The following is a 24,625-nucleotide window of genomic DNA, read 5'->3' on the forward strand; positions in this document are numbered from 1 at the left end:
AAATTATTACAAATGTATCAAAACTGTCAGAAGTTTTGTAAGGCATTTCTGGGAATAATTAAACTTGGTCAATTTGTTTGATTCTCGATATTTTCCAGAATACACAAATCTTCGATTTTTGCACGAGCTATATCTTATGCTTGTGTGCGCGCGTCATCAACATATAGTTTAAAACCTTCTCAAACTTGTCTTGATGTAACGATTAACGATAGAACGGTGAACGGTACGTCCTTGATACGGACGATACGGTACTTCGCCTAAAGCTCTAACCCTAAGGGCCGGTTGTTCCAATCTATTTAAACTAACTAATAGTTAAATCATATATGTTTTTTTTTATAAAACAAGGATAGACATATGATTTAACTATTAGTTGGTTTATCAATAAATTGGAACAACCGGCCCTAAAAAATGTAAAATGTTTTCGTTAGCATAAACCGCGCGTTTTTACGATCTCTTTGCATTGCGATTGATTACGTCATTGTGTATTCCTGCTAACTTGAACCAATGACAAGAGGTCTAGTAGGAGATTGCCAAACTCTGTCTTGCTCTGTCTAGTGTCTTCTAGGGCCAGAGGCTCTATCTCTGTCTACCTTAGTTACGAGGATATTATACGTCCGATACGAGTAATTTTTAATATTTATGAAAAGCGTGATATGTTAATACGCGGTGAGAGGTGAGAAGTGAGACGGCGAGAGTGGCGATGACGAGACGCGTCGGTGTTAATGTCGGTGTCGTAGATAGAAGGTGACGTATGGCCAATTGTTAATTAACCGCGTTAACCGAGTTCCCTGCAAGGAAATTCTGAAGATGCCGGCGAGGCGGAGCCGATATTCCGATGTCCGCCTACATACGTAGGTACCTACATACATACATATTTAGATTCGGTTTTATTCTTCAATTTTTCTTTTTCTTTTTTACAACGCCGATTCATTGCGAGAGTGGGGTGTAGGTGTAGGGTCACCCGGATCATCCTGCCGTCTGCCGTGATCGTGAAGCCTCGGAGCCTGTGCCCTGTGCCTAAATGTGTGACATTTACGACGATACAACTTACGAAATCGTGATTTTCACGATGATAACGTTATTATCACGATCGGCATACCTTACTGACTTACTTGCGGCTCTCGTGAGTTTAAGATCTCTTTTGATGGACCCGCCAAAATTTATCTGACACCTTTCTCGCATAGATAAGTAATCCTATATATTGCGGAATTAATTACATAGCCATCTCCACAGTCCGCATTTTCTTTTATATACTCACATTTTTTCGACAGTCCAGGGTGATCTAGGTCTAGGCCGTCTAGGGCATCCGCAATGTCCGCATTCCGCTTCAAAAGTTGAACGAACAGTTACATTTCTTAATTTAAATGGAATCCCATTTACAATTTACTGCGTGTAACGCAGAAAAATATTTTAAGAATCAAAAATACACATATAAAATGATACACATATTAAAAATACCTATAAATGCGTAATATGTAATATATATATATATATATATATATATATATATATATATGTGTATATATAAATACAAGACAAAATATATATTAATTAAGATACCTATACACATAAATGCACGACATGCGAAGTTACAAATACAAACTAGTCCTGAGACCTGGCATAAATTATAGATTGTCTCAAACGAGTTCAAGACCTTTATATCTTCTAAAGCTTTGCTAATATAATTCCTAGTATTTTCAATTGCATATATATATATATATAGGTATATATGTATAATATATAAAATCGATAATTGACTCATCGCTCTCGGACTCGTCATAGAAAAAGTTGCATGATTCAGTCGATTTGTATTCATTCTGTTTGACGTAATAGTGTTGGTGTATGTATGTGGATTATAGTGTCATAATTTTCGTTTTCTTTTTTATTATTGAGATCATTATTGAGAATTATTACATATATCGAGATCATTATCTAGCATTCTAGCACATTCGCGATACAAGGTAGCACGACGTACGTGTATCGTTACCGAGAAGTCTCGGTTCGTAAAATATATATATGATGCAAGCGAGATGCAATGTTTTCAGGAAGCAGCCTAAGAGAGTACGCCGGATGCGCTAAAAAACAGGATATAATTGGATGAGACGGATGACGGCGTGTGCGTTTGATGTGATATTCGTCACCGAACGATGGAACGACTTTTCCTTAACGATATGTCGATGTTGAGAATAAAATCTTCACGTTGTGGTAGTGCGCTCCAAGCATTCGCAATGATAACAAGTGTTGGCGCATCGGTGTTAATTGTAAGTGAGACTTATTTAAATCATCATCCATCATCATTATTATTATTATTATTATTATGACTTCAAGCTTCAATTTCGGTACTTGAACCATTAAAAGAACCAACGCGTTCAATTGTTTTTAAGTTTAATATTGTTTTTATTCCTGCTTTTTTCAATTTTTAACGAAGATTTTCGTTCGCCAGATGAATGACCGTTACCGCGAACACCCCAAAACGCATTCAACGATATTCAAGATACGTGAATAATGTAAATGTGTGCGCGCGTTTATCTCGTCCGCGGTCGCGGGCGAGAGTGCTGGGAATAAAATTGGTGAGGCATCTCAGATGGACCGAGAGGAATCAATGTGATGTGCTGACCGGCATAGGATATCGAAGGACAGCGACGATCCGCGCACCAAAATGGTAGGGGGGTACTGGCCAGATCCGGAGGATGGTATAAGAGAAGAAGGGATACGAAACCAACGCCAGTTATATTGACTTTCTTTTAAGCGACACGCGCGTTACACACTCCGCGGGAGGATACACATTAAGTAAGTACACGCATTCGGTTTATTTGTCGAGCACGAGGGTACGCGAGTAACTCGCGCCTCATCGTACTTATCGCGCCGCCGCGCCGCAAAGCTGTTTTGTAGGCTGCAAAGTCATTGCGAGGTACTCCAGGTACTCCAAGTACCCAAGTACCGAAACCGGTAAACGTTTCGACAAACTCGACACCGGATGCTGTAGACATCGAAAAACACTTTCTCGGTACACCTGCGTGTCAACTGTCGCGTTTTAATTGTCCGCGAGTGAAGCAGAGATCGTTCGTAGTAGCCAAGTTTGTCGAGATTATACCGACCTGCGCCGCGCTCCAATATCTTCAACTTGCAGCAGATATTTTTTCAGCGACGTTTGTTCAATTTTAATCAATTTGTGCAGAGATTTGTGTTAACGATCAAATTTTCATGACGCAAAAAACTATTTTAATTTAAATGAAATCTGCATTTTTAATTGAAAAACAAAAAAATATATTGCTTTAATTAAATTTGTATATCTTCTTGAATTACATATTTTATTTTGTCTATCTGTGTTCAATATACCGTATGAATAAAAATGACTTATATAGATATATGCGACACGAAGCAGTGCAGTCTTGCATGAAGATCAATATTAATTATACGAAAAAAATTAGTAATAAATTGTAAGTACAAGAGAATTAGCACTTTCTGTTCGATGCTGTAAGAATTACGAATTAATGTTGTGAAATCTTCGGCAAAAGAACATAGATTGCTTCTTCATTTGCAGCTGTTCGCCCAAAAATAACTTGGAAGCGATTTTAAATCGCATAATTACGTCGCGACGTGTTCATATAGTACCTATATTTAATTAAGTCCAATTAAAATTGCCACATAATTTTGCAAAGGTTACTTCCACATTGTAACTTAATTGCCTACGCAAGGTTGCCTGGGCTCTTCTTACGATCTTATTCCGAGATTACCCGAGAGATTATTTTTACCCGATATCCTCTTTTTATTCCGCCAAATTGCCGTGTGGGATCTGACGTAATTTGTGAATCATTATTGCTATCGTTTAACGGGTCGAAAGTCGACGGCTATCGCGACGCGACGCGACGTCACGTTTTTTATCTGTACAGGATATTCGGTGAACAATTTTACGTCACGAAGACACGTGTTCCTTGTGAAATTTAAACGAGTCGAAACTTCCTTGGCGAGAATCTTAAGGCTCAAATTATAAATACGGCATTGGAAAAGTAAAAAGATTGTGGCCAATTTAATCAGATTTCCAAACTGTCTTCGATCCAAACTCGATCTCTATGCAAAACTTGCCTAATCTACATTTACAGTTTACATTTATCGTCATCCGCTCGTGCTCTTCACGCGACTGGCGGACCCACTAAAAATAATCATGGATTCCAACCATGTTGTTCTTCTTTTCTCAGGCACGCTCGATGAACTCGAACGAATTTGGGACTTAAGACATATGACGTATGACGTATGACGTATAATGCCTGTCCTGATATTTCCAGTCAGATTTTACGAAATGTTATACACGCGTTTTACGCATTCTTGAGGAGAGAAGGCGGTTCTTCGAGAGCGTACATAAAATGAGATAAATAACACTTTCCAAAGTATATGACCGTCGTGAATATTTTAGTTATCGGAACGATTTTTCGTTATTTGTCGACGAGAGCGACGTATATTCGTCTGAATATTCACACTCGAGGGGAACACTTTGAAATCGATTCCATCAGGCCCATTCGGAATTACCTAATCCCACTTGTGCCCGAACAATCAACCTAGAGACACGCGTTAAAAAAATGGTCAATTACAGTGAAGATGATGGTACGGTGCAAAAAACCTGGCACGGATGATTCAAGTTTTTGGGACTCGGGAGCCGATTCAAGGCTCCAAAGGAGAATCTTATTGACCGTTATCTCACAATCGCATTCTTCTCAGACTACAAATGTATTCTTTTCTCGACATATTATAACTTTTATAAATTACGAGGAGGACCTACGGCGGACATAGTCGTCTACATATTTGAGAGATTAGCATTAGGATTTTGAAATAATTTTGACATTTTTGACGGACGAAAGCGCGCAGAGGGCGGTCAGACCCTTGAAATGGGTTTTGTGCCACGAGACTCTTTCTTATATTCTGTTTCACAAATCTAACGCGCGCTTTTTGCGTCCGCGTTAAATTAATTATTCGTGCTACGAAAGAAGCAGACAAAAGGCAAATAGACAATTTCCTCCGCTGTAAACAGCGACCAGTAGATAAATCGCAACGCGTAATTTGAAAATTTATCGTAATTCATACAATAAACGCGCCCGCCACGCCGTATCATCTAATCTCAGGTCATTCTAGTCGAGTAGCCTTCACAATATCAAAGAGCCTTCCGGCGGCTCGGACGCGTCCAGGCAAGGGCCATAAAATTGTCCGTTTTTATTAATCTACTAAAATTAGAATGCCAAAGGGAGGTCGCAACTCTTCCTCAATACTTATCGAATTTCGCGTGCACGCGGAAGGAGCGGAACTCGTTTTCTTGGGGTATTTTTAGACACGCCGCTCACATACGCGCTCCCTCATGGCGGCCATTAATTTTTATTGATGAAACGCATTAATCTTGGCGCACGCCTTTTTTTCTTCGCTGCCGAGAGTACACTGTTATTGCACGTTGCGGTCGAGAAAATATTATTGATTAATTGGAGAGTCGCCGGCAAAATGTGGGCCGTATTTAATTGTAATTTATCTCGAAGGGACTCTCGTCTTCCGTCTTTCGAAAACGTCGCACAGGCGACTGGAGAAAGGAAAAACGGCACTTAACTTAAATCTCTAACGTCCTTCATTCCGACATTCCGGTAATTTTGGAGCAGACCGATACCTAACGGCGGACACACGACTTTTCGTCGCCAGCGATCGTAATTCTGTATTGCGTGAGAATATTAAAAAAATTCATCAACGTATCCGTTTTAATACATAAAAAAAATTAAATTAAATTAAGTTAATATTTGCAGAGAGTGTGCAAATACTTATCAGTGGTCTGCTACGTGCTACACGCGTTTCAATCAGCGGTCTTTCTACTTTTCAACACTGGTTTATTGGATAATTATAATTACCCTCTAGCGAAAAAGAAAGATTAAAATAAGATTTCCGCTAAATTAAACTTGACCTGGAATTAATTGAGGAACCACTTTTAGTTACTCAAGAAAGTTTTGTTTGTCTAATATCGGAAACTTTGACACAAAGAAACAAACGAGATGACTATTCGGCAGTTCTGCACTGATAATGCAATGAAAAAAATTAACATTACTTTCTCATTACGCGGGATTTACATCAGCTGTTTACATCAGGATTTGGAGAGCATTACGCAGAAAGGTGGATTTCGGATTTCCACTTAGCGGAAAGGTATTCTGCCGGGAATTATTTGCCAATTTGCAAATTATTAATAATAATAATTCTCCAATATGACGCAACGTGTCGCCCGTATTTAATTTAATTCCTTGGCCTCGTAAATTTATCGGGAATGCATAACAGATATACGATCGTTTCATAACGATTGAGTCGCTTCGTTTCAACGGTACGTCGCTATTTCAACGGGATGGTGCGCGTTCTTTTCTTACCAAAAATTCAACCCGCAGCTCTTCTTCATTACCTGTCTGACGTCGCGATCGAAGATACCGATGCGCGTAGGTGGCCCGTTATGGTAATGCGAAATAAATCATTTGTGTATTGTATATATCGTAAAACTTTTCGCATTCCTTAGCGCGGACGTGTCGCGCAGCTATGATGCACGCTCTTTTTCCACGTACGGGGAAAGGCCGGTTCACGGGTTACGTGTTTGGCTGTTATTTCAATGTTTTGCAATCCGAACGGGCGTTACCGGAAACTACTTGAAAGAGGGAATCGTCAAAAGTCGAGGCTGAGAGATCGGAGAACGTCCAGATGATGGACACGACCTTGCTCCCTCACTCGTCTCTCTTCGCGAATTAATATCCTGTGTCGTTGTTCGAAGGAGGCCGGCTTCTCAAGGCCTCCCGATGTAATTTCCTACTTGAGGCGCCTCGAGGGTAATTAATCGTACATTATCCCTCGTGGGAAACTGACACGAAAATAAGCCTCGACCCCTCGACTGGCGGTGGGGGCAGGGCCATGAGCGAAACCCCCACGTTTTGGCCCACGTTGCTGACCCTTGCCGTGTGATTCGCGCAATTAGCTATTACCATGCGTATCTCGCAATTAGTCAATTTCAAGGCGCCATATTCTTAAACGTTTTTATCGGTGCGATCAGCCATGCATGTTCGGAAAAGATCTAATTTAATAGTCGCAAATATAAATAGTCTCTTAGCAATCTTAATGCATTTTATATGTATCACCTGTTTTAATTATCCGCCGCGATAATTCTTATCTTATTCATCAATGCCATACAAATCATCCGACAAATTACGAAATCCGATACATTACATCCGAAATACATCCGGATTAATAAAACTATGATTGAACAAAACCAAAGAGGGTATTTAATAATATTTAATAGTATCATTAGCTAGATACGTTACTCGATAGATGTATAATTTATATATATATATATATATATATATATATATACATATATATATGTATAAACTGAATTATCAGATGCAATTTACATTCTCTCTGAAAAAGGGAGTCTTGTCTTTTTGCAAATTTGTATAGCAGTGGTAAGGAAGTACCCAGGTGTTTTGACCCCAGTAGGGGGTCATTTCATTAATGAAATATTAAATGTTAAATATGCGAAATATTAAGCCTCACGCGTGTCAAACAGCATCTGTGGTCCGAAAGGGGTCAATGGCGACTTGATTTCGTTAGTAAACGTAATTACCGATTTCTCTTGCAAGATGAAAACATTCTCATATAATATTCGGACGGACATTTTACGACGCACGGGTCGCTCTGCTACGAATCTACGCATCACCTTTGCCCATCTTGCTCGGGATGGCGCAACGCGCCTTGGAACTGTGAATAGAATCCATGTCACGGGGATACGCAGAAGGTTAATGCGTGGAAATACGAGTTATGGCGAAAACCGAAGAGAATATTCATATTCAAATATCACCAAGATGACAAGTCTAAGGCCCGATCAGTTACAGTTTCAAGCGAAGGGAAGGACGCCTGGAAACACCAATTTTTTCCGGTTCTATCCGCGCGTTAAAATTCCGTGGAGAAATGCGAAGAGATGGAATAACTAATCGATCTATTATCGCGATCCAGAACAGGATTCTGTTACATCATCATCCTCGCACGCGAGAAGATATTGGTAACGCGTGAAAGTGTCGGGTAAAAATGAGACTGACGCTGGCCGATTTCTTTGGAGTCAGTTCACTCTACTCGCTAACACGCTTACGGAGCAGTAGCCGTGGTCATTTAAAATCGGCAGACTTTACACACACACACTCACACACGGATCTGAGATCTGTCGCTTTACTTGCTCTCTCGCTCGGTTAATTAAGGAAAAAATGTAGCGCTTGTTCTCACTAAATGACACTCGTATATTGTCGGTATATCGTACCGTTGTTCTATACAACAATTGATTAGAAGCTAAGTTTGATTGCGAGCGATCAAATGTAAATTATCTTAGCATATAATTGTCAGAACAGCCTCGTTGCTGTTACATCTGTCAGTATCGAGAATCATAAATGGAATTAAGCGATGAGGTAGATTGTCGGGGTGTCCCAAAAGATGCACGAAAGCAACGTGACGTCGCGTCGCGTCGCGTCGCGCCGCCGAAGAATCCAGACCTTTGAACTCTCCGACTTGTTTATGTAATCTTGACGAGCTTTGGCGCGGCGCCAAGGCATCATCGGACAGTGTCACGGATGCGTTCGATATTTCATAAGCCCGGTATATTCCTGGGGATCGCGCCGACGCCACGCGGAGATATAATTGAGCCGGACCCGGAGAGAGACGGGCACGCACACGCGGGGACCAATCGACAGGGACGCGGCCATCCTTGATTGCTTTCTCGTTTTACATTTCGCGGGTGGACCGGGCCTGACGGGATTGTGGCCCGCCATCGAATCGTGGAATGCAAATAACTGGCGAAAGTTAACTTAATTATGAGGTCGATCAGTTTAATCGAGTGAAAAGCTAGAGGAGACTCGACGACGATTCGATCAAGGCACGCCCACCCTCGCTTCGTCTTTGCATTATACCGGATTGATGTTCCTCTTTTTTGAAGATAAATCAAGAGCTTTATTTATTTTTTATACCAAGTATAGACCGAGTGATGTAATTTACCGAATTCAGGAGAGAAATCTATCAATAAATTTATATATTAAAATATTTTTATTACTCTCGCGATGAAGAATCTTCAACTATCATGGAATTATTTCGTAATATTTTTTCCATCGAGTATACCAATTTTATATAAATAACGTTTCTACATGCGGACTGGTTTTCCTTTTTCTCTCATAATTCATTTTCTTTTAGGACTTTATGATTTTTGCCGGCGAATAATTCTATAGATATTAAGATCTCAATGTTGAAATACGGTTCTTATTTAGGCCTCCCCTTCAACGCTCATGGCTAAAAGGAGGAACATCTTTTATACGGTCGGCCGCAACGACACGCGGGAACAATATCTCGATCCTGATAATCGCCGACGCGCAAGCAAAGACGGATTTCATAATTCACGCGTGGATGACATCAGAGAGACGCCTTATTATTTAGCGACCTTGCTCCTTTCCAGCGGACCGAAACAGCCGCGAGGGTCCCACACGCTCTCGTACGCCGCGCCAGCCGTTCGGCCACGACAGGAACTTTCCCAAAAGTAAAATGCATACTGGGCGAGAGTAATAGGAGGTCAAATTCTCCGGCGTGAGAGGAGAACGTCCGAGTTTCCGGGAAGTGATGCCCGCCCGATTTTTAATTTCTCTCCCGCGGGTTCCGTGATGTCGCCTTTCGACGGGCGGAAGGATCGTTATTGTAAAATGTATTACGGGTATTACGTAACGATCGTAAGCAAATTTTTTTTTACCAAAGACCGTGATAAAGATAATTATGGAATTGTGATTTTACACCCGAATATATGATTATATTCTAGTATATATCTAGTATAGTATATATCTAGTATAATAATCTAGCTAGGTATATAAGAACTATGAATGGATCAGAATTAAGGGTGATATGTATCTTCACCTTGATTTTTTAAATGATAATCTTGGTGTAAAATTGCCGATTTTATAATATCAAACAAGGATATTTGAGATTTACGTCGGTTGCTGCTGGCGCAATACGATAGAGTGGGACTATAAAGAACTGCAATTAGACATTTAGATATTTCCTGCACAAAAAAAGTGAAGAAAAGAATGCGGTATTTTATCTTTTCTTATGTGCTTTGCATTTTCAATTGCGCGTATCATATCATCTTGGCTGTCGCCGAATTTCACCTACAGGAGGTCGCGATATGAGATCGAGGGATAACGTCGTTACTGAACAGAGCTATCGCGCTATCAGACAAGCGTTTTGGAAAGTTAGATCGATGAATGCCACAGGATCGCTTTTTTTATTTATTTCTTTTTTTTGCGAGGTGCACGTACGGCCTGGAATTCAAACGACCCAGAAACATTATATGTCCGCATAGTACTATAGACGAGTAACCGGACAGGGAAACCGAACGATACTCGCGACCGATCTTTTTTTCTTCGGCGTACCATTAATCCAAAGTATTCGCTCTGACGCAACGAGGGGCAGACTATAGCTTCATTAGACGCCTATTTGTTAATCGCTACGAGAAAAGAAGAGATATCCCTTTATTCGAATTTGATTGATGAGGCGCTAGTCAAAATATCAGGCGCATCGCGCTGACATTTCACCCAATAGATCGAAAGGCTCGGCTGAGAAAGAGCTTATATGTACATATATATATATTTTTTTTAAATTTTTTTTTTAAGTTACCTTCTGGTCGATAGAGCTTTTATTTAAAATTAGTGAAACTTAGATAGCGACGTAAACCGATTGTACCATTTACGAGAACACGTTAAAGTCTACTCTCTTGGCCCGTTTTCCTATGAGTATAAATATATATATATATATACTTAAAAGAATAATTATAAATGTCACAGTGTAGAAACAGGGAGCATTCAAAGATTAATAGAGCTTTAGATCTGCAGCTTTAGCTATTGGACGTTAAATGCAGCAACACGCGCAACAATTGGGAAATCTTGCTAATATACTAGACGTTGAAAAATTAAGGACATAAAATTCTAATTAAACTGGCAATTAGAACTGGAGGCAACTTTTTATGGAGTAATTACTTACAATTATAGAGGTCAGTAGACTATTCCTTTTTTTTTATCACACGTATAGAATTATTTAAATATGTGTGCATTTTATTATCTGGAATAAGTTACTCTCTTTCTGAAGCTGAAGTAATGCTGTAAATGTTCGTAAGAAAATAACCAAATCAATATCCGACTGTTAATTATGTGGCTGTATTAATTATGTATATGTATAGCAAGATGACGGGTATATCGGTGAAAGTACTTATTGATTGACAAATCGAAAGTAAGTTTCTACTTGGCAGCTATTCGATCGGCGCGGTTGGTGTTATTAATGAGGACGTGAATATTTAAGTATTTACGCTGTATGCATATTACACCCACATTACAAAAACGTTCGATGAAATGCGTCAAAATCAGCGGATTATTTATGCGCTTTCGTGTGCCGTAACAGAAAGGAAAGAGGGAGAGAGCGAGAAAGAGAGTAGGAGGAGGGGTAGGGGAAGAAGAGAGGAAAAAGAAAAAAGAATTTTCAAATGGTTTCCGTGGTAAACGAGGAGATATGTATACGTACGAGAGAGCTCGTACCCGGATCTTAATTTCAATTCGAATCCATACACGAATCATTAGGACGCCGCGCCGCCGCGCCGCCGCGCCGGACGGTCGCCGGATTACGCACGAAATTCGACAAGTCTGATTTGTGCGATACTCGGACTCGGGTAATATGTGTAATTCAATGAAAGAGAAAGTAGTAGCACTAATGTATACGTGAAAGTGCGCGATACGAGGATACATTTGCAAAATAATATTTGACGGTCCGTCCCTACCGGTGTCCACCGGTGGCGCTTATCATGGAAATCGAACGCCCCGGGAATTTTCGGTGTTTCGACTATACCTCGCACTTTCTCCCGGCGCCGTTAATCCTTCGCGATCGGCGTTATTATTTTTATCGCCGCCTTAACAACCGGGAAGCGGTACCTTAGGTTCGAAAGTGGAAAGCAAAGATTCCTGTTGCGAGACGTCGCGAAAGCCTGGAGAAAAAAAATTACAAACATCTGGATTATTCGAGTTTTTTTTAATAGCGAAAAATGTTGCAAATAATAAAACCTAATAAACATTTATGAAACGGACCAGAAGACGTATAAAGATATTTCGCCCACGTTATGTGTCATCTTAAATTTTCATGAAATTTAATTTGTGTGTTAAAGGGTTGCGCGTAAAGTTTTAATAGAAGTCCTTTCTATATAATATTCGAATTGTTAGAAAATATATTAATCTTATTGTATTTTTTTTAATACTTACAATAATAGAAGATTTGTTTCAAACTTATTATTAAGACAATCAATACTAAACCATTTAATTTCTTGATAAATATTAGATATATCTAAAAATGAATCTCTTTCTATTCCACACTTGCCTCGTAGTAACACTACGCTTTATTCTATAGTGGGAGTTGAAAAACTTATTTTTCTAATAGAAAGTGAAAAGGAGTAAAAAGCGATTCAAACATTTTTTAAATTAATTACTGATATCGATGACTAAAGGAATTTGATTTCACCCAAGTGATTCTCTCTCAATTCCGTTTCCCACGAAAAGGCATTTTTTACGGCATTGTAACTCTGGAAGTTATCTCGAAGGAAACACACGACACACACACACACACACATCGCATAAACTTAACATATTTGACGAGCGTGTCGTATTGAATTTTTTACGGTATAATGTTAGGCACGGACAGCGTGTAATTTGAGCGCGAGTCACTCTCACGCAAACCGTTGACGCGCTGAATTGCAAAGCAAATCCTTAGATCATCGAAAACGTACGGGACTGGGGGAAATCCCTAATGAGTTCATCGCGTCGTCTCTTTCGTGGATTCTAAATTCCACGACGACTTTTTTTTGCGACGAGATGCACGCGAGAATGACTCATAAAATTTGATCGCGACAGATAGATGTGTTCGCACAATCCGGTAACACACGTCACATACATATCAATCAACCTTTGTCGACATCTCTAAACATTATACGTTCGTTTTACGTGTAACTTGTCAGTGACAGTATATAACGTTATCTTCCACGATTGAAGCATTGGGTCTAATCGCAAATTCGAGATCCTCTTCGTCTCTTCCTTTAATTAGAATTAACGTTGAAATTGATGAGAGAGAGAGAATCTTAGGTTTGGATTAAGATTCTCGCAAGTTTTTAGAAGAAGTGTATTATACTATTGTCATATCATATTATAGAAGAGATTTGAGATTTCGATCGTTCGGTTAGTTAAATAGAATTAATGAAGAAAATTTGACATTTATTAACTAGAATTGGGTTTTCACATTGCCATGTAACAAGCATTTCGTTTGTCGACTATGACCCTGACCTGACCTAATCCAGTAGGATGACATCATTGATAGGAGGATGTGTTAGCACCTACACGCGACAGGCATGTAAATCAGGGTCGATATTCCGTACGATAAACGCGGTTTGGGCATACCGCGTGCATAATTTTCATATAAATAAGCAAATAACAAAAAGATCGCGTGAAGATCCTTGAACGCGATTATTTCATCGTTAGAAAATACCAGGCGATACTGAAAGGCGAGTATGAAAGTGTTTCTCTATTCATACGCCTCGCCATTGATATCATCTGTCCATCCCACGTGCTTACGCAATATTAGAAATAACATACAAGGTGGTATCGAAAATCATATCTCGCCATTCAGCTACAGATTTCGTGACGAACCGAATGTCATTTGTGAATAATTATTTTGAGATGTTTGCATATGCGACATATGCGTTTATACGATATATGAATATCGTTCGTGACTGACTGCACGTATTGCGAGATACTGATTGTGAGATAGCATCGGCGCGACATTTAGATTACTTGTTATTATTATTATTATTATTGTTATTATTAGAATTATGTAGTTTGTAGGTTCACGCATCGCAAAACGCAGATCTTGCGGCTCGGTCATTAACTTCCAACTGGAGAAACGGAGTTCTCATTAAAAACCTGAAATATTAAGAGGAAAGGAAGCTGTTACATTTAAATGATTTCTCGCGTAAGATCTCAGGCCCCAGATCTTCTTTCGGTGGTATCGATCATTATAAATGTGCAAATATGCGCAAAAAGAAAAAAGAAAAGAAAACTATGCGCACTTGCAATACTTAATCTTTCCCCGCGTAAATTTATATCTCACCGGTGTCTCGCCGAAGATCACGGATATGCCATGAATGAATTACTCCTACGAGAAGCCTTGTTCCCACTTGTTTATCGTCTGTAGAAGCATGCAACTTCTATAACCACGATCCCCCGACGCGATCTTCCGCTAGAAGGTATCCTGGTGCCGTTTCGCTCCGTTCCTCACATTCAGGTCAGTGGTTGCTAAAACGGGCTAAAGCGGCAGTGTAATAAAATTTTAATATAATACCTTCACGCACTATCATTCTTCTCGGTCTTAAAATAATTCACCGCGCCGCTTGCGTGTCGAGAAAAGCAAAAAAAGCGCAAAGCATTATTGCAAAAGTTTGCACAACTTTTACATCTCGTTTATATGTGATATGCGAGAAGAACCAGTCGCGGCCACCGCCGCGAGAGGTGTTTAAAAATCTTTTCTTTTTTTCTTTTTCTTTTTTTCTTCGTAGACGTCGTGCGAAACATGTACCTGATGTTAATGGAATCTCCATTTATATTTATGCAGGCGAAATTATATTATATATTATACAAAACTCGAGATTATTGATCAATGTTGTTTTTCTTTGCTCTCTTCCAGATTTCCACGATGAGGCCACCGCTAGAAATGCTACTAATTATAGTAGCGTTAGCTACGCACACACGTGGACTTCCCTATGGAGAATTACCACCTCAATTGCAGACACGTGAGTATATATAGAATACAGACAGGGAATTCGATGTATATTTTATCTTTTTTTCCGATCTACCGAAAGTGTATAAAAATAGATTTCGTATTGTTTCTTAATTATTAATTACCAATTTTCTATGAGAAATATCAAGTCCGAGAAACTATCTCGTTTCTTTCTATATTACTAATTGTAAGTTCTTTGTTCCGTAATCAAGTGTATAAAAATTGATGAAAGAAAATACAAAGTAATTTCTCAAACAAGTCGGCGATTATCTTCAATTAAGCCGCATTTCAGAAGACAAGCTTGTCTGGTACGGTGACGATCGTCTTTCCCAAGCTCAAAACAATGTCTACCCTATCTACAAAGAGAACATTGTCCCGGAACAAATTGGTCAAGCGCAATTTGATTGGGATCAGTCGCAGCAAAGTAAGACGTTACTTCGCTTACTTAATAAGAAAAATAGCTCGTTATACCGTCATACCGCGATTGTTGCAGATACGTTTGAAGGATACGAAACGCGTGCTCCGTCAGAATCACAGAAGCAACTTAATCCCGACTACGCATATCAGCCTGATCAAACGCTGCAGCCTTACCCTAGTGCCGTGGACGGCTTCACTATCAGTTGCAACGGTAAAAATAAAGTTTGCGTGGCTAAAAGTCTGTGTATCGATGGATACGTGCATCCCTTGAAGCAAGGCTTTATTCGACCAGGACAGGTGAGACGGTCTTTTTTCATTATTTCTTGTCGCTACTAACGATGTCATCCCGCATTCGTATTTTAGTATTAATCGAGCTTAACATTTCGCAATTCAGACTTAATAATCTTCTAATATTTGCACGCAGGTGCAAGAATGCAAGCTCAGCCATGAAGTATGTTGTACCGTGCGATACGATTTGGATAATTCACCGTATGATAACGATCAAATTAATACGGTGCTGAAGGATAATCAGTACCCGGAACCCACTCTAGAAAACGATGAGAAGTACGTTCCTTACGGGGAAAATAATCAGGCGGACGTAACCGAACTGAAACCTCCGTTAGGAAACGACGCTGAACTGCAAACATCATCGAACAATGGTTACGAAATCGAGCCGGCTAATCAGCCTCGCGATGATATAAAGCCGGCCGAAGAGTTGCCAATCGATTACAATCAGATACCTGCCGGTACGAATCAACAAGAGCAGTATCAAACAGGTATGCGACGACACATCGACTTCTTCTTCAATATCTTTTCATTTTCCACGATCTTTTTTATTAGGACCTCTATTAAAATATTATATAAATAATTTGGAGAAAATTGTTTTGTTACGTTCCTACATGTAATATACGTATTAATATGAATTATCATTGCAGGCGATACTAGTGCTAGCGAGCCAGTCTTCTCTCCGTTGAAACCGGCCTCCGCAAACTCTAATCCCGCGGTCTTCCAATTCACGGTGCACATGGGATGTGCGGCCGCCCTGCTCTGCGTAGAAGAGCAGTACTGTACGTTAGAGGGAATGATTACCCCGGAACCAGTTGTACTTACCAGCAAACAGCTCCTTCGACGTGTTCCGTTGAGCGTAAGTAGCATAAGAGACACTTGAGCCAGAAGATGTTTTACTTATCGAACGGGAATTATTAGAAGCGCTTGCTTGTTGATATTACAATTACACGCGTTTTAGATCATCCATAGTTTGTAATGATGTTCTGTCAACGATAGAAATGTCCCACTTAGTCAAATAAAGATAAATTGTTTGATTGAAAAAAATAGAACAATTGAATCGCATAATTACGAATTCTTCGTTTCGCAGAGCTGCAGGATCTCCAAGACCGGGGCGGCCGGTAAGTGTTGCCGCGATCCGAACTACGTGGACCCGTGGCCGACAGGCAATCTCCCGGCCAATTATACCGGCGGCTTCGACGAGCAGGGCTTCCCGACGTTCTTGAATATCGCGAAAGTGCGACCTCCGAAGCCGGTCACGCAACCACCCATCAAGACGATTCCCAAGCCACCGGTCAAGCCACCCGTTCACGAGCAGCTGCAGCCTACGAACGTCGTGCCCCTGGTACCGGACGATTCTGACGTGATCCCGCAACGCGTGCTACCGATCTCAACCCAAGTTCCGATAGCGCATCCGGTCAGCACTCCCGTACCGTTCATCGAAAACCCGTACGACCCTATTTCAAGTGATCAAAATTCTCTTCCCATCGTGCCGGGATTGCAATTGCCCAACAACCCGTGTGGAGTGAGAAACTACGTAAGTATCTTAGTAAAATTACTCTTGACTTGGTATCGCGCTTCCGCGGAAGTGATTATGGCTTAGAGGCGTTTGTGAACTGTGGTATTTAATGCAATAATAAGAATATCGAGTAGTTAAAGATTTTGTTATATGCAATTAGAAATTTTATTTGTATTTCTATACGTTAAAAGGGACAACGCCCGACCGACTTCAGAGATACCGACGCGGCATTCGGAGAGATTCCTTGGCAAGCGATGGTCTTATGGTCGGAAGAACGTAAGATTTTGTGTTCCGGCGCGTTGATATCGTCAGACATCGTTCTAACAGCTGCCAGTTGCGTAAATAGGTAACTCCAATTTTTAACGATTTATTAGTATTGTAATTCTCAATTGTAAACTGAGAAGAACATAAACATATACACATATAGGCTAGACAATTTATTAATTCGCGAAATTTGAGATAAAATTTTATTATTAAGAATTTCTTATCTCTTTAGAGTGTGCGTTGATTTTGATATGTATATGCGCATTTGATTCTTTGAATGTTTTCTATAAATTTACATATAAAATTATAAATAGAATTTTGCCGTGAAATATAAATCGTATAGAGCGAACTTAGCAGAAAGGCAGAATCGAGAAACATTGCATTCTTCAAGAAAACCTTATTTTCTTGCTTGTCAGATGGATGCGTCTGCCCTTCAGATTCAATCTTTCTATTGATTAAGCAATTAAAAGTATTTGAATTCCCTCAGACTCCCACCAAGTGAACTGTCCGTGAAACTCGGGGAATGGAAATTGGGCTACGAACTTGAACACGAGGAGCCGCTACCGTTCCAGATCATCAATGTACAAACGATCAAGTATCATCCTGGATACGTGGAGGGATCGCCCAGCAACGATACCGCTATGTTGCTCTTGGAACATCCTGCGACATTTAATTTACATATCAACACGCTATGTCTTCCCGACAACTATCAAATGCAAGAAACTTCACGATGTATCGTGACAGGATGGGGCAAGTCGATATTGCAAGGTAGCGTATCGTGTTTCCAGGTTTTCACCGCTCAAGAAACTATAAAGATGCTTGATAAAGAGATAGGATTGAATAAATATACAAAAATACGTAAATGTATGATTTTATAGCTCATTACGCTGGTGCCATCATGCATATGGTCGACGTGGATCTCTTGTCGCGTGACGTCTGTCAAAATCGCGTCTTGGATGCGGACTCCCATATCAATATCGCGCATAATATAATTTGTGGCAAAGCGCACGAAGGCAACAACATGTGCCAGGCCGATGTCGGTTCTCCAATGGCTTGTTACGACGGCAATGGAGCCTACCATATCGCTGGGATTTACAGTCAGGACACCGGATGTTTGCCCACAAATCAGGTACAAAACTAATTTCATGGCCATATAAGTTTTGACAATACATCTCATTACGTTAAAATAACTTCGATAATAATGAGATATTTTGCAACTTTGTTTTCAAAATTTACATTAAATTATAACTGTATTGCAGTATTTTATAGTGATTATACAAAAGACTCGTCATTTCTCAAATAACATTTAGTATACGCTTCGTTTGTGATTCGCTTTATTTAATCCTTGATTTTTATGTTGGCGCGTTAAATATAAGATATATTTATCGATCTTATATGACATTTACGGATTCTTTGGTGCTTATCTTAGGTGGCGACATTCACACCTATCGACATCACCTGGCTGAAACAAACTATGCATCCATCTGAGCCTGATATAGATTCGAGCGATGACGGTTACGATTATCGAAAGAGTAACTTACCAGCGGGTAACGAATATTTGCCACCGGTGTAAAGGTAAACGTGTAATGGTATTCATACTGTTATATAGCGTATTTTTTTTAATACTCATGAATGGTAGAACGAGAAAGCGCCGACATAATACTCGCGCTCGCATAATACTCGATAATGCTGCAGAGAATATAATTAGTGGCGTTTAATCGATTTCATGCCAAGTCGCGAGAAAGAATCAGAACAATCGTCGACGATTGTGAGCATCACAGATAATCATTGCCGATACTAAACGTAAACTAAAATACTTGACGCTCCGCTTTCGAGTATTGTTATTCGGAATTTTCATAATACAGGAAAACGCGATACATATATAAGAACAGAAATCATCAGAGCTCAATATCGAGGTCAATTCGGCGCCGAAATAAGAAAACTCCAAGTAATTGTATGAAAAAGAATTCATGAACTCTTAGACTTTATAGACGCAAATGTATTTATTTGCCTGATATAATACAAAAATAATATAAATGTGTCTGTACATTGTACATAATGGGAAACGTCGTGTAAACGATGTATGCTTTTGCGAGTAAGATTAAGCTATCGGGAAATCTGTCAAAAAATTATATTACGTTTAATAAATAAATAAATTTGTTAGAGAATATCGAAGAGTTTTATACACACACATCAATAAAAATGCAAATCTCCTCTCTTTATATTCCTCAACAATATCTTTATATATACATATATTTAAGAGAGACGTATAATTATATTTTTTCTTCAATAAATTCTTTCGCGAAGATATAAATAAATAGAAGGCAAAACGTATAATATATTTATCTATAATTAATACAATTAATTTGTCTTTTTTGAATGCGACAAACTGATATAATTTCCGTCTTTTATCAACTCTAACATGAAACGCGTAATGAATAACGTTATAGCGGCAACAATTGCTATACAAAACAGGAGAAACCCAACCACATCGATGAGAGACAATTGCCACCAGGTCAGATCCATCGCGGGCGATCGCAGAGAATCCTCGCCGTATTTAATGACGTACTCGATCCAATAAGCAGCGGTGTCGATAGCATTCAATGGTCGATCGAGGAATTGTCGGGACAGGTTTTGCGCACTTTCCCTAAAGTAAATGGGTTATAAAAATGCATTCGACAGCTGTCATTAAAAATAACAAAATGCAACGAATGCAAATGAATAGATACATGCAAATTCGAGATAATGATTAAACACAAGCATTATAGCATAAAAATAGCCGAGAGGCGTAAATAGATTACGTGCGTTATCACAAATTTCAAGTATACACAAGTATGCAGATATATGTATGTTTTTGTTCGAATAATAATTTACGCTAATATGCAAAATGAGAGATAGAATCTGCCTAGTGCCTACCTGTACAGAGGGTTCCATAAGATCGCGTTTAAGGCTGCGTCCATACTTTTTTCGGTAATCGTGTCAACGTCCAGTCGCAAAGCAATGTTTCTGGCGACATACGCGTCGATGTTCATGAACTGATCAGCGAAAAGTGGTATACCGATCATGGGGACCCCGCACGTTATCGCTTCCTGCGTTCCCATGAGCCCGCCGTGAGTGATAAAGGCTCTTATATTAGGATGTTCTACGGTATTACATTCATATTAGACGGTTTTATAATTTTTGCAAATTTTTATTCATTCATTTTAGAAAAGACAATTTGCAATTATTTGCGATTTTAATATTTCGGATCTCTGCTGATAAAATCTTCATAGACAATATATCGCGATCGACAGACATGAAGTAGATAGAATGATACTCACTCAATACTTTAATCTGCGGCAACCAAGGTGACATGTGAATGTTTTCGGGCAAACCGGGCGGCAGTTTTTCCGGATTTGGTATCTTCATTAAAACTCTTATGGGTGCTATTTTACCTAAGCAGGCGTAAAGCACTCTTAGGAATTCGCGTGGAAACGTTTCGATCATCACCATCGAGCCAAAAGTGAAATAGAGGAAACCGTCTTTGCTATCGTTCATCCATTTCTCTAAATCCTGCGGGAAAGACAGCGACCATTCAAATTATTCTATATTCTTTATTTCCGCTTTTAAGAAAAACGTTATTTGCGAAATATTTTATGATATCGTGAAACGATGAAGAAATATCAAGTCTAATGCAGTTATCATGGTCATGGTCAATCGATAACCCAAATAGCACCCATAAGCAAATAATTTATTATTAAATAAGCTGCAATCTATAAAGTAAATCTATATCTTTTACGCAACTGAGAGAAACGCAATTGAGAGAACGATAGTATTTCACGCTGCGAAATTTCAATCTTACAGATTTTTAAATTTCCTTTTCTTGTTACTAGAGTTCTTTCTACACGCGACACTGCATGCGATAAGCATTAACCTTTGGAGACGCACAAGTTGCAAGAAACATTTTGCATACTGTATGCTGATTTTTTTCATATAAAATTATCTATCGTTTTGCAAACAAGCGTCATCATCAGCGTTATAACTTGAAGACTTAAATTATGCTGTAGCAAACGCGAGCTCGCGATTCATTGGGCTACATGCGCCTACATCGAAAAAGTGAAAACGGCCACGAAAACGGGTCGTAAGTCGTAAGAGCCGACTTACTGGCTGCAACGTTTGGTCCTCGTCCTGGACGTGGAGCCCCCCCACATCCACCGCGGCAGGTGTCTTCGGCTGTATCCCATTTAGCGCGATGTGAGAGTTAATGAGGATCAGCGACAGCTTCCTTTCCAATTCTCGTACGCCCGGCATGTCCGGCCCGAAGTGCTCCCTTATTATCCTGTCTTGCTCTCGTCTCGTAAGATAATTGAAATACCATTTGTCGCAGAACGTGCGCACGCTGTTATGCAGACGTTGCCAGAAATTCATGCGGCCGTTGAAACTTAAAACATTGCTCGGCACGAAGGCCAGGCTCTCGGGTTGAGCGATCAGTGGAGGTAGCCATGGATACAGCGACGTAGTGCTGACCCCAATCAAAGGAACTTTCAATATATGGGCGATGATACCGAAACAGTGCGCACCAAAAACCTAAAAAAGGTATATATGATGGTAAAATTCCTCGCAACAATTGTTATTTGTTAATATTTATTGATAGATAAAGGCAAATATAAAAGAATGTATGTACATTATGTGTTAATAATGTCAAGACAAAGGATTATAATCACCACTTTGAAGATCATGGTCACTTAGAATAATTTAGAATAATTTGTACATGTCATGGTATATGGTCGTCATATGAGTTCACGTTGTGTGTTGCAACATTCCAGAAGAGATTCTTATTAAAATCTTCTCTTACATCAGAAGCATATGATTGCGTGATGTCTATTGACCTTTTGTTCGTGTAGTTCATTAGACGATTAGGAGTTCAATTTCGCGCGAAATAAAGTTACTAGGAATACTAAAGGCAATTAGTACGAATAACGTCCGATAAAATAAATTGTTGATGTTTAAATATTACGCAAAGTTACGTCCTACGTATTATTGATAGAGATATTGACAACAAATATTGCAGATCGTACTCGATATACGTGCATGTTCGCGCGCCTAACAAAGTTATTGATTTTGCAAAATATAGATATTACATATTCTTAAACATCCTCTCAAATAATTGAATTTTGAGCAAATTTCTGCACCCTCCGCATATTACCGAGACTCCGATATAATATCTTTCAGAAGATATTAAAAATATATTGAGTGTTCAGATTCGGCATTTTCAAGACATATACTGTTATTGTAATTACAATTTCGAATAATTAGATAATTTTGCTTTATTGATATATAAAAATTTAAAACTGTAACTACATCAATTAATGCTTTTATTGGTTAGCTATTTTGGTCTGATAAAAGATTATAAGAAAATTATATTTCTTAATTAAGATTAAGCAAAGCAAAGATTTAAAAAGCGAATTTGAGTAAGTATCTTTGCTTTTCAATCTTATATTTAATGTAATAAAAATTATAAATTTTATTAATCTTATATGTTCCAAATCTTATTATAATTACTCTTTATCAAAATATTACTCCATCTCAAAATGTAGTGTAAAAATTAACTGAAAAAATAATAATAGTTGGTAGAATCTTGTTAAAGCTATACCTATGGTCATTATAATAAAAAAAATGATTTATTTTAAATATAATTATAGATGATTAATTTGAAGATAATCTGGCTTTTTTTCATCATATACCTCTATAAGCACCGCATCGTAAGGTGGATTCTTTGGCCGCGCCAGCTCTTTTATCGCTGGATGTCCTAAATCTTCGCAAAGTTCATTTCCTGCCATCGTCGCAACAATATACGTCGGATTTGCACCGAGCAATTGCTGCATGAATTCAAACGTCATATTGTTCACCAGAAGGACAGGCATTGGCAACGTCACGATATCGGTGTAATTCGGATAAGGCTTTTTCAACGGAAACTTGCTGACCACGTCGATCTGATGGCCCTTCCTAGCCAGGCCCTTCATCAGTTGCTCGAACATAACAAAATGACTCTTGCCTTGAAAGGGAAACAGTCCGAGCAAACGATATCCATGGCAAATCGCCAGGCAGAATAACCAAGAGAAAATCACTGGTAGCACTCGCATTTTTATCTGTTTGTTTTGTTATATGAACAATATGAATATTAGTCTAAAGCACCTACGAAAAATAAATTAATTATGTGAGGTAACGATAAATTTCAAGTTATATTAAAATTCTATTATTTTTGTGTACCTAATTTCTTCTAGTTTTTATATATTTAGCATTTAAATATTTTAGATTAATGCAAATTTATAATTAGTTTTTTGTAATTAGCATTTAGATGTATTAATATTTAAATTTTGAGTTAAGTTTTTTGATTGGTTGATTTAATAAGTTATTAAGTAAAGGCGTCTACAAGCTAAACAGATCACACACCTCCGATTATTATATCATATTACCGGCTGTATGTTGCTGCGTACGATGATAGACTGACAATTTTAGGTACGTATTATCGTTTAAGTCATATGTGTAACACATAGTGGGTAGTGGGGATAGAAAACGATTGCATGTATCTAAAGACATATAACGCTACCGATTTGTTTGAATTCATACAAAATTCATACACGTGCCATGCCATAAAATAATTTCAGTCATTCTGAATAATCAGTCGTATCTTAGGTAATCTGCCGGTACGATAACATTTAATTGTCATTTGCAATTGTCATTTTGTCATCAAACGAGTGACAAGCAAAAATACTGATGATATGTTTCCTCTGTGACGTTTCTTTTCATAAACTTAAAGCGCTAATTTAAGGACACAAAGTCACCTGTGATCTGTGATGTTGGCAAAGTCAAGAACTCACAACTAAATGAATGACAGTTCCAGTAATAAGCGGATCAACTGATAATTCCTCTCTTTTTTTTTAACAGTTTTCATCTTACCTAATCTCGTGGCAATTGCGACAGAAAGGAAGGAGTTGTGATTTCCGCTACATTTCTCGGACAGGAGCAAGAAAAAATATCTAAGTGATTTATATGCGTGTATCTTATGAAAACGAAAAATCGATAATAGCGAGATGTAACGTGAGATCACATCTTTGGACCATATCATAAACAATTTAAATTATTGCGACTTTTAATAGCGTCCACTATTTGCCCAAATCACTTATACAAACAATAATGCGATAAGAATGGAAAAATACTAGTTTGCTTCTCTCCGCGCAGAAATTAACATGTATGTATATAATTTATACATGCAGTTTT

General features: G+C 38.8%; 2 protein-coding genes across 7 annotated transcripts; one reads left to right on the forward strand and one right to left on the reverse strand.

Moving 5' to 3' along the window:
* The first annotated feature begins 670 nt into the window (after positions 1–670).
* LOC112453934 lies at positions 671–19,533 on the forward strand. Of its 4 annotated transcripts, none has more exons than XM_025014979.1 (13): positions 671–855; positions 2,046–2,261; positions 2,444–2,790; positions 14,788–14,893; positions 15,173–15,304; positions 15,374–15,594; positions 15,722–16,073; positions 16,233–16,441; positions 16,673–17,119; positions 17,293–17,447; positions 17,853–18,133; positions 18,244–18,494; positions 18,795–19,533. In XM_025014979.1, exons 4-13 carry the CDS (start codon positions 14,797–14,799, stop codon positions 18,936–18,938), a joined length of 2,289 nt encoding a protein of 762 aa, XP_024870747.1. In that variant the 5' UTR covers positions 671–855; positions 2,046–2,261; positions 2,444–2,790; positions 14,788–14,796; the 3' UTR covers positions 18,939–19,533. The 4 variants fall into 4 exon arrangements, with proteins under 4 accessions (XP_024870747.1, XP_024870750.1, XP_024870746.1 ...); XM_025014982.1 differs by having other exon boundaries at positions 671–851; XM_025014978.1 differs by lacking the exon at positions 671–855 and having other exon boundaries at positions 1,561–2,261.
* Positions 19,534–19,667: 134 nt separating this feature from the next.
* Positions 19,668–24,277, reverse strand: LOC112453935 (UDP-glucuronosyltransferase 2B31-like). Of its 3 annotated transcripts, none has more exons than XM_025014986.1 (6): positions 23,821–24,277; positions 23,089–23,493; positions 21,509–21,931; positions 20,686–20,917; positions 20,282–20,507; positions 19,668–20,012 (listed from the first exon to the last, which is right to left on the reverse strand). In XM_025014986.1, the coding sequence occupies exons 2-6, from the start codon at positions 23,485–23,487 to the stop codon at positions 19,727–19,729; spliced, it is 1,566 nt and encodes a 521-aa protein (XP_024870754.1). In that variant the 5' UTR covers positions 23,488–23,493; positions 23,821–24,277; the 3' UTR covers positions 19,668–19,726. The 3 variants fall into 3 exon arrangements, with proteins under 3 accessions (XP_024870754.1, XP_024870753.1, XP_024870752.1); XM_025014985.1 differs by having other exon boundaries at positions 23,798–24,277; XM_025014984.1 differs by having other exon boundaries at positions 23,089–23,539; positions 23,798–24,277.
* Between the last annotated feature and the right edge of the window lie 348 nt (positions 24,278–24,625).

The sequence above is a fragment of the Temnothorax curvispinosus genome, unplaced genomic scaffold (assembly GCF_003070985.1).
Source record: "Temnothorax curvispinosus isolate PA1 unplaced genomic scaffold, ASM307098v1 QBEX01004771.1, whole genome shotgun sequence".
Classification (NCBI taxonomy): Eukaryota; Metazoa; Arthropoda; class Insecta; order Hymenoptera; family Formicidae; genus Temnothorax; species Temnothorax curvispinosus.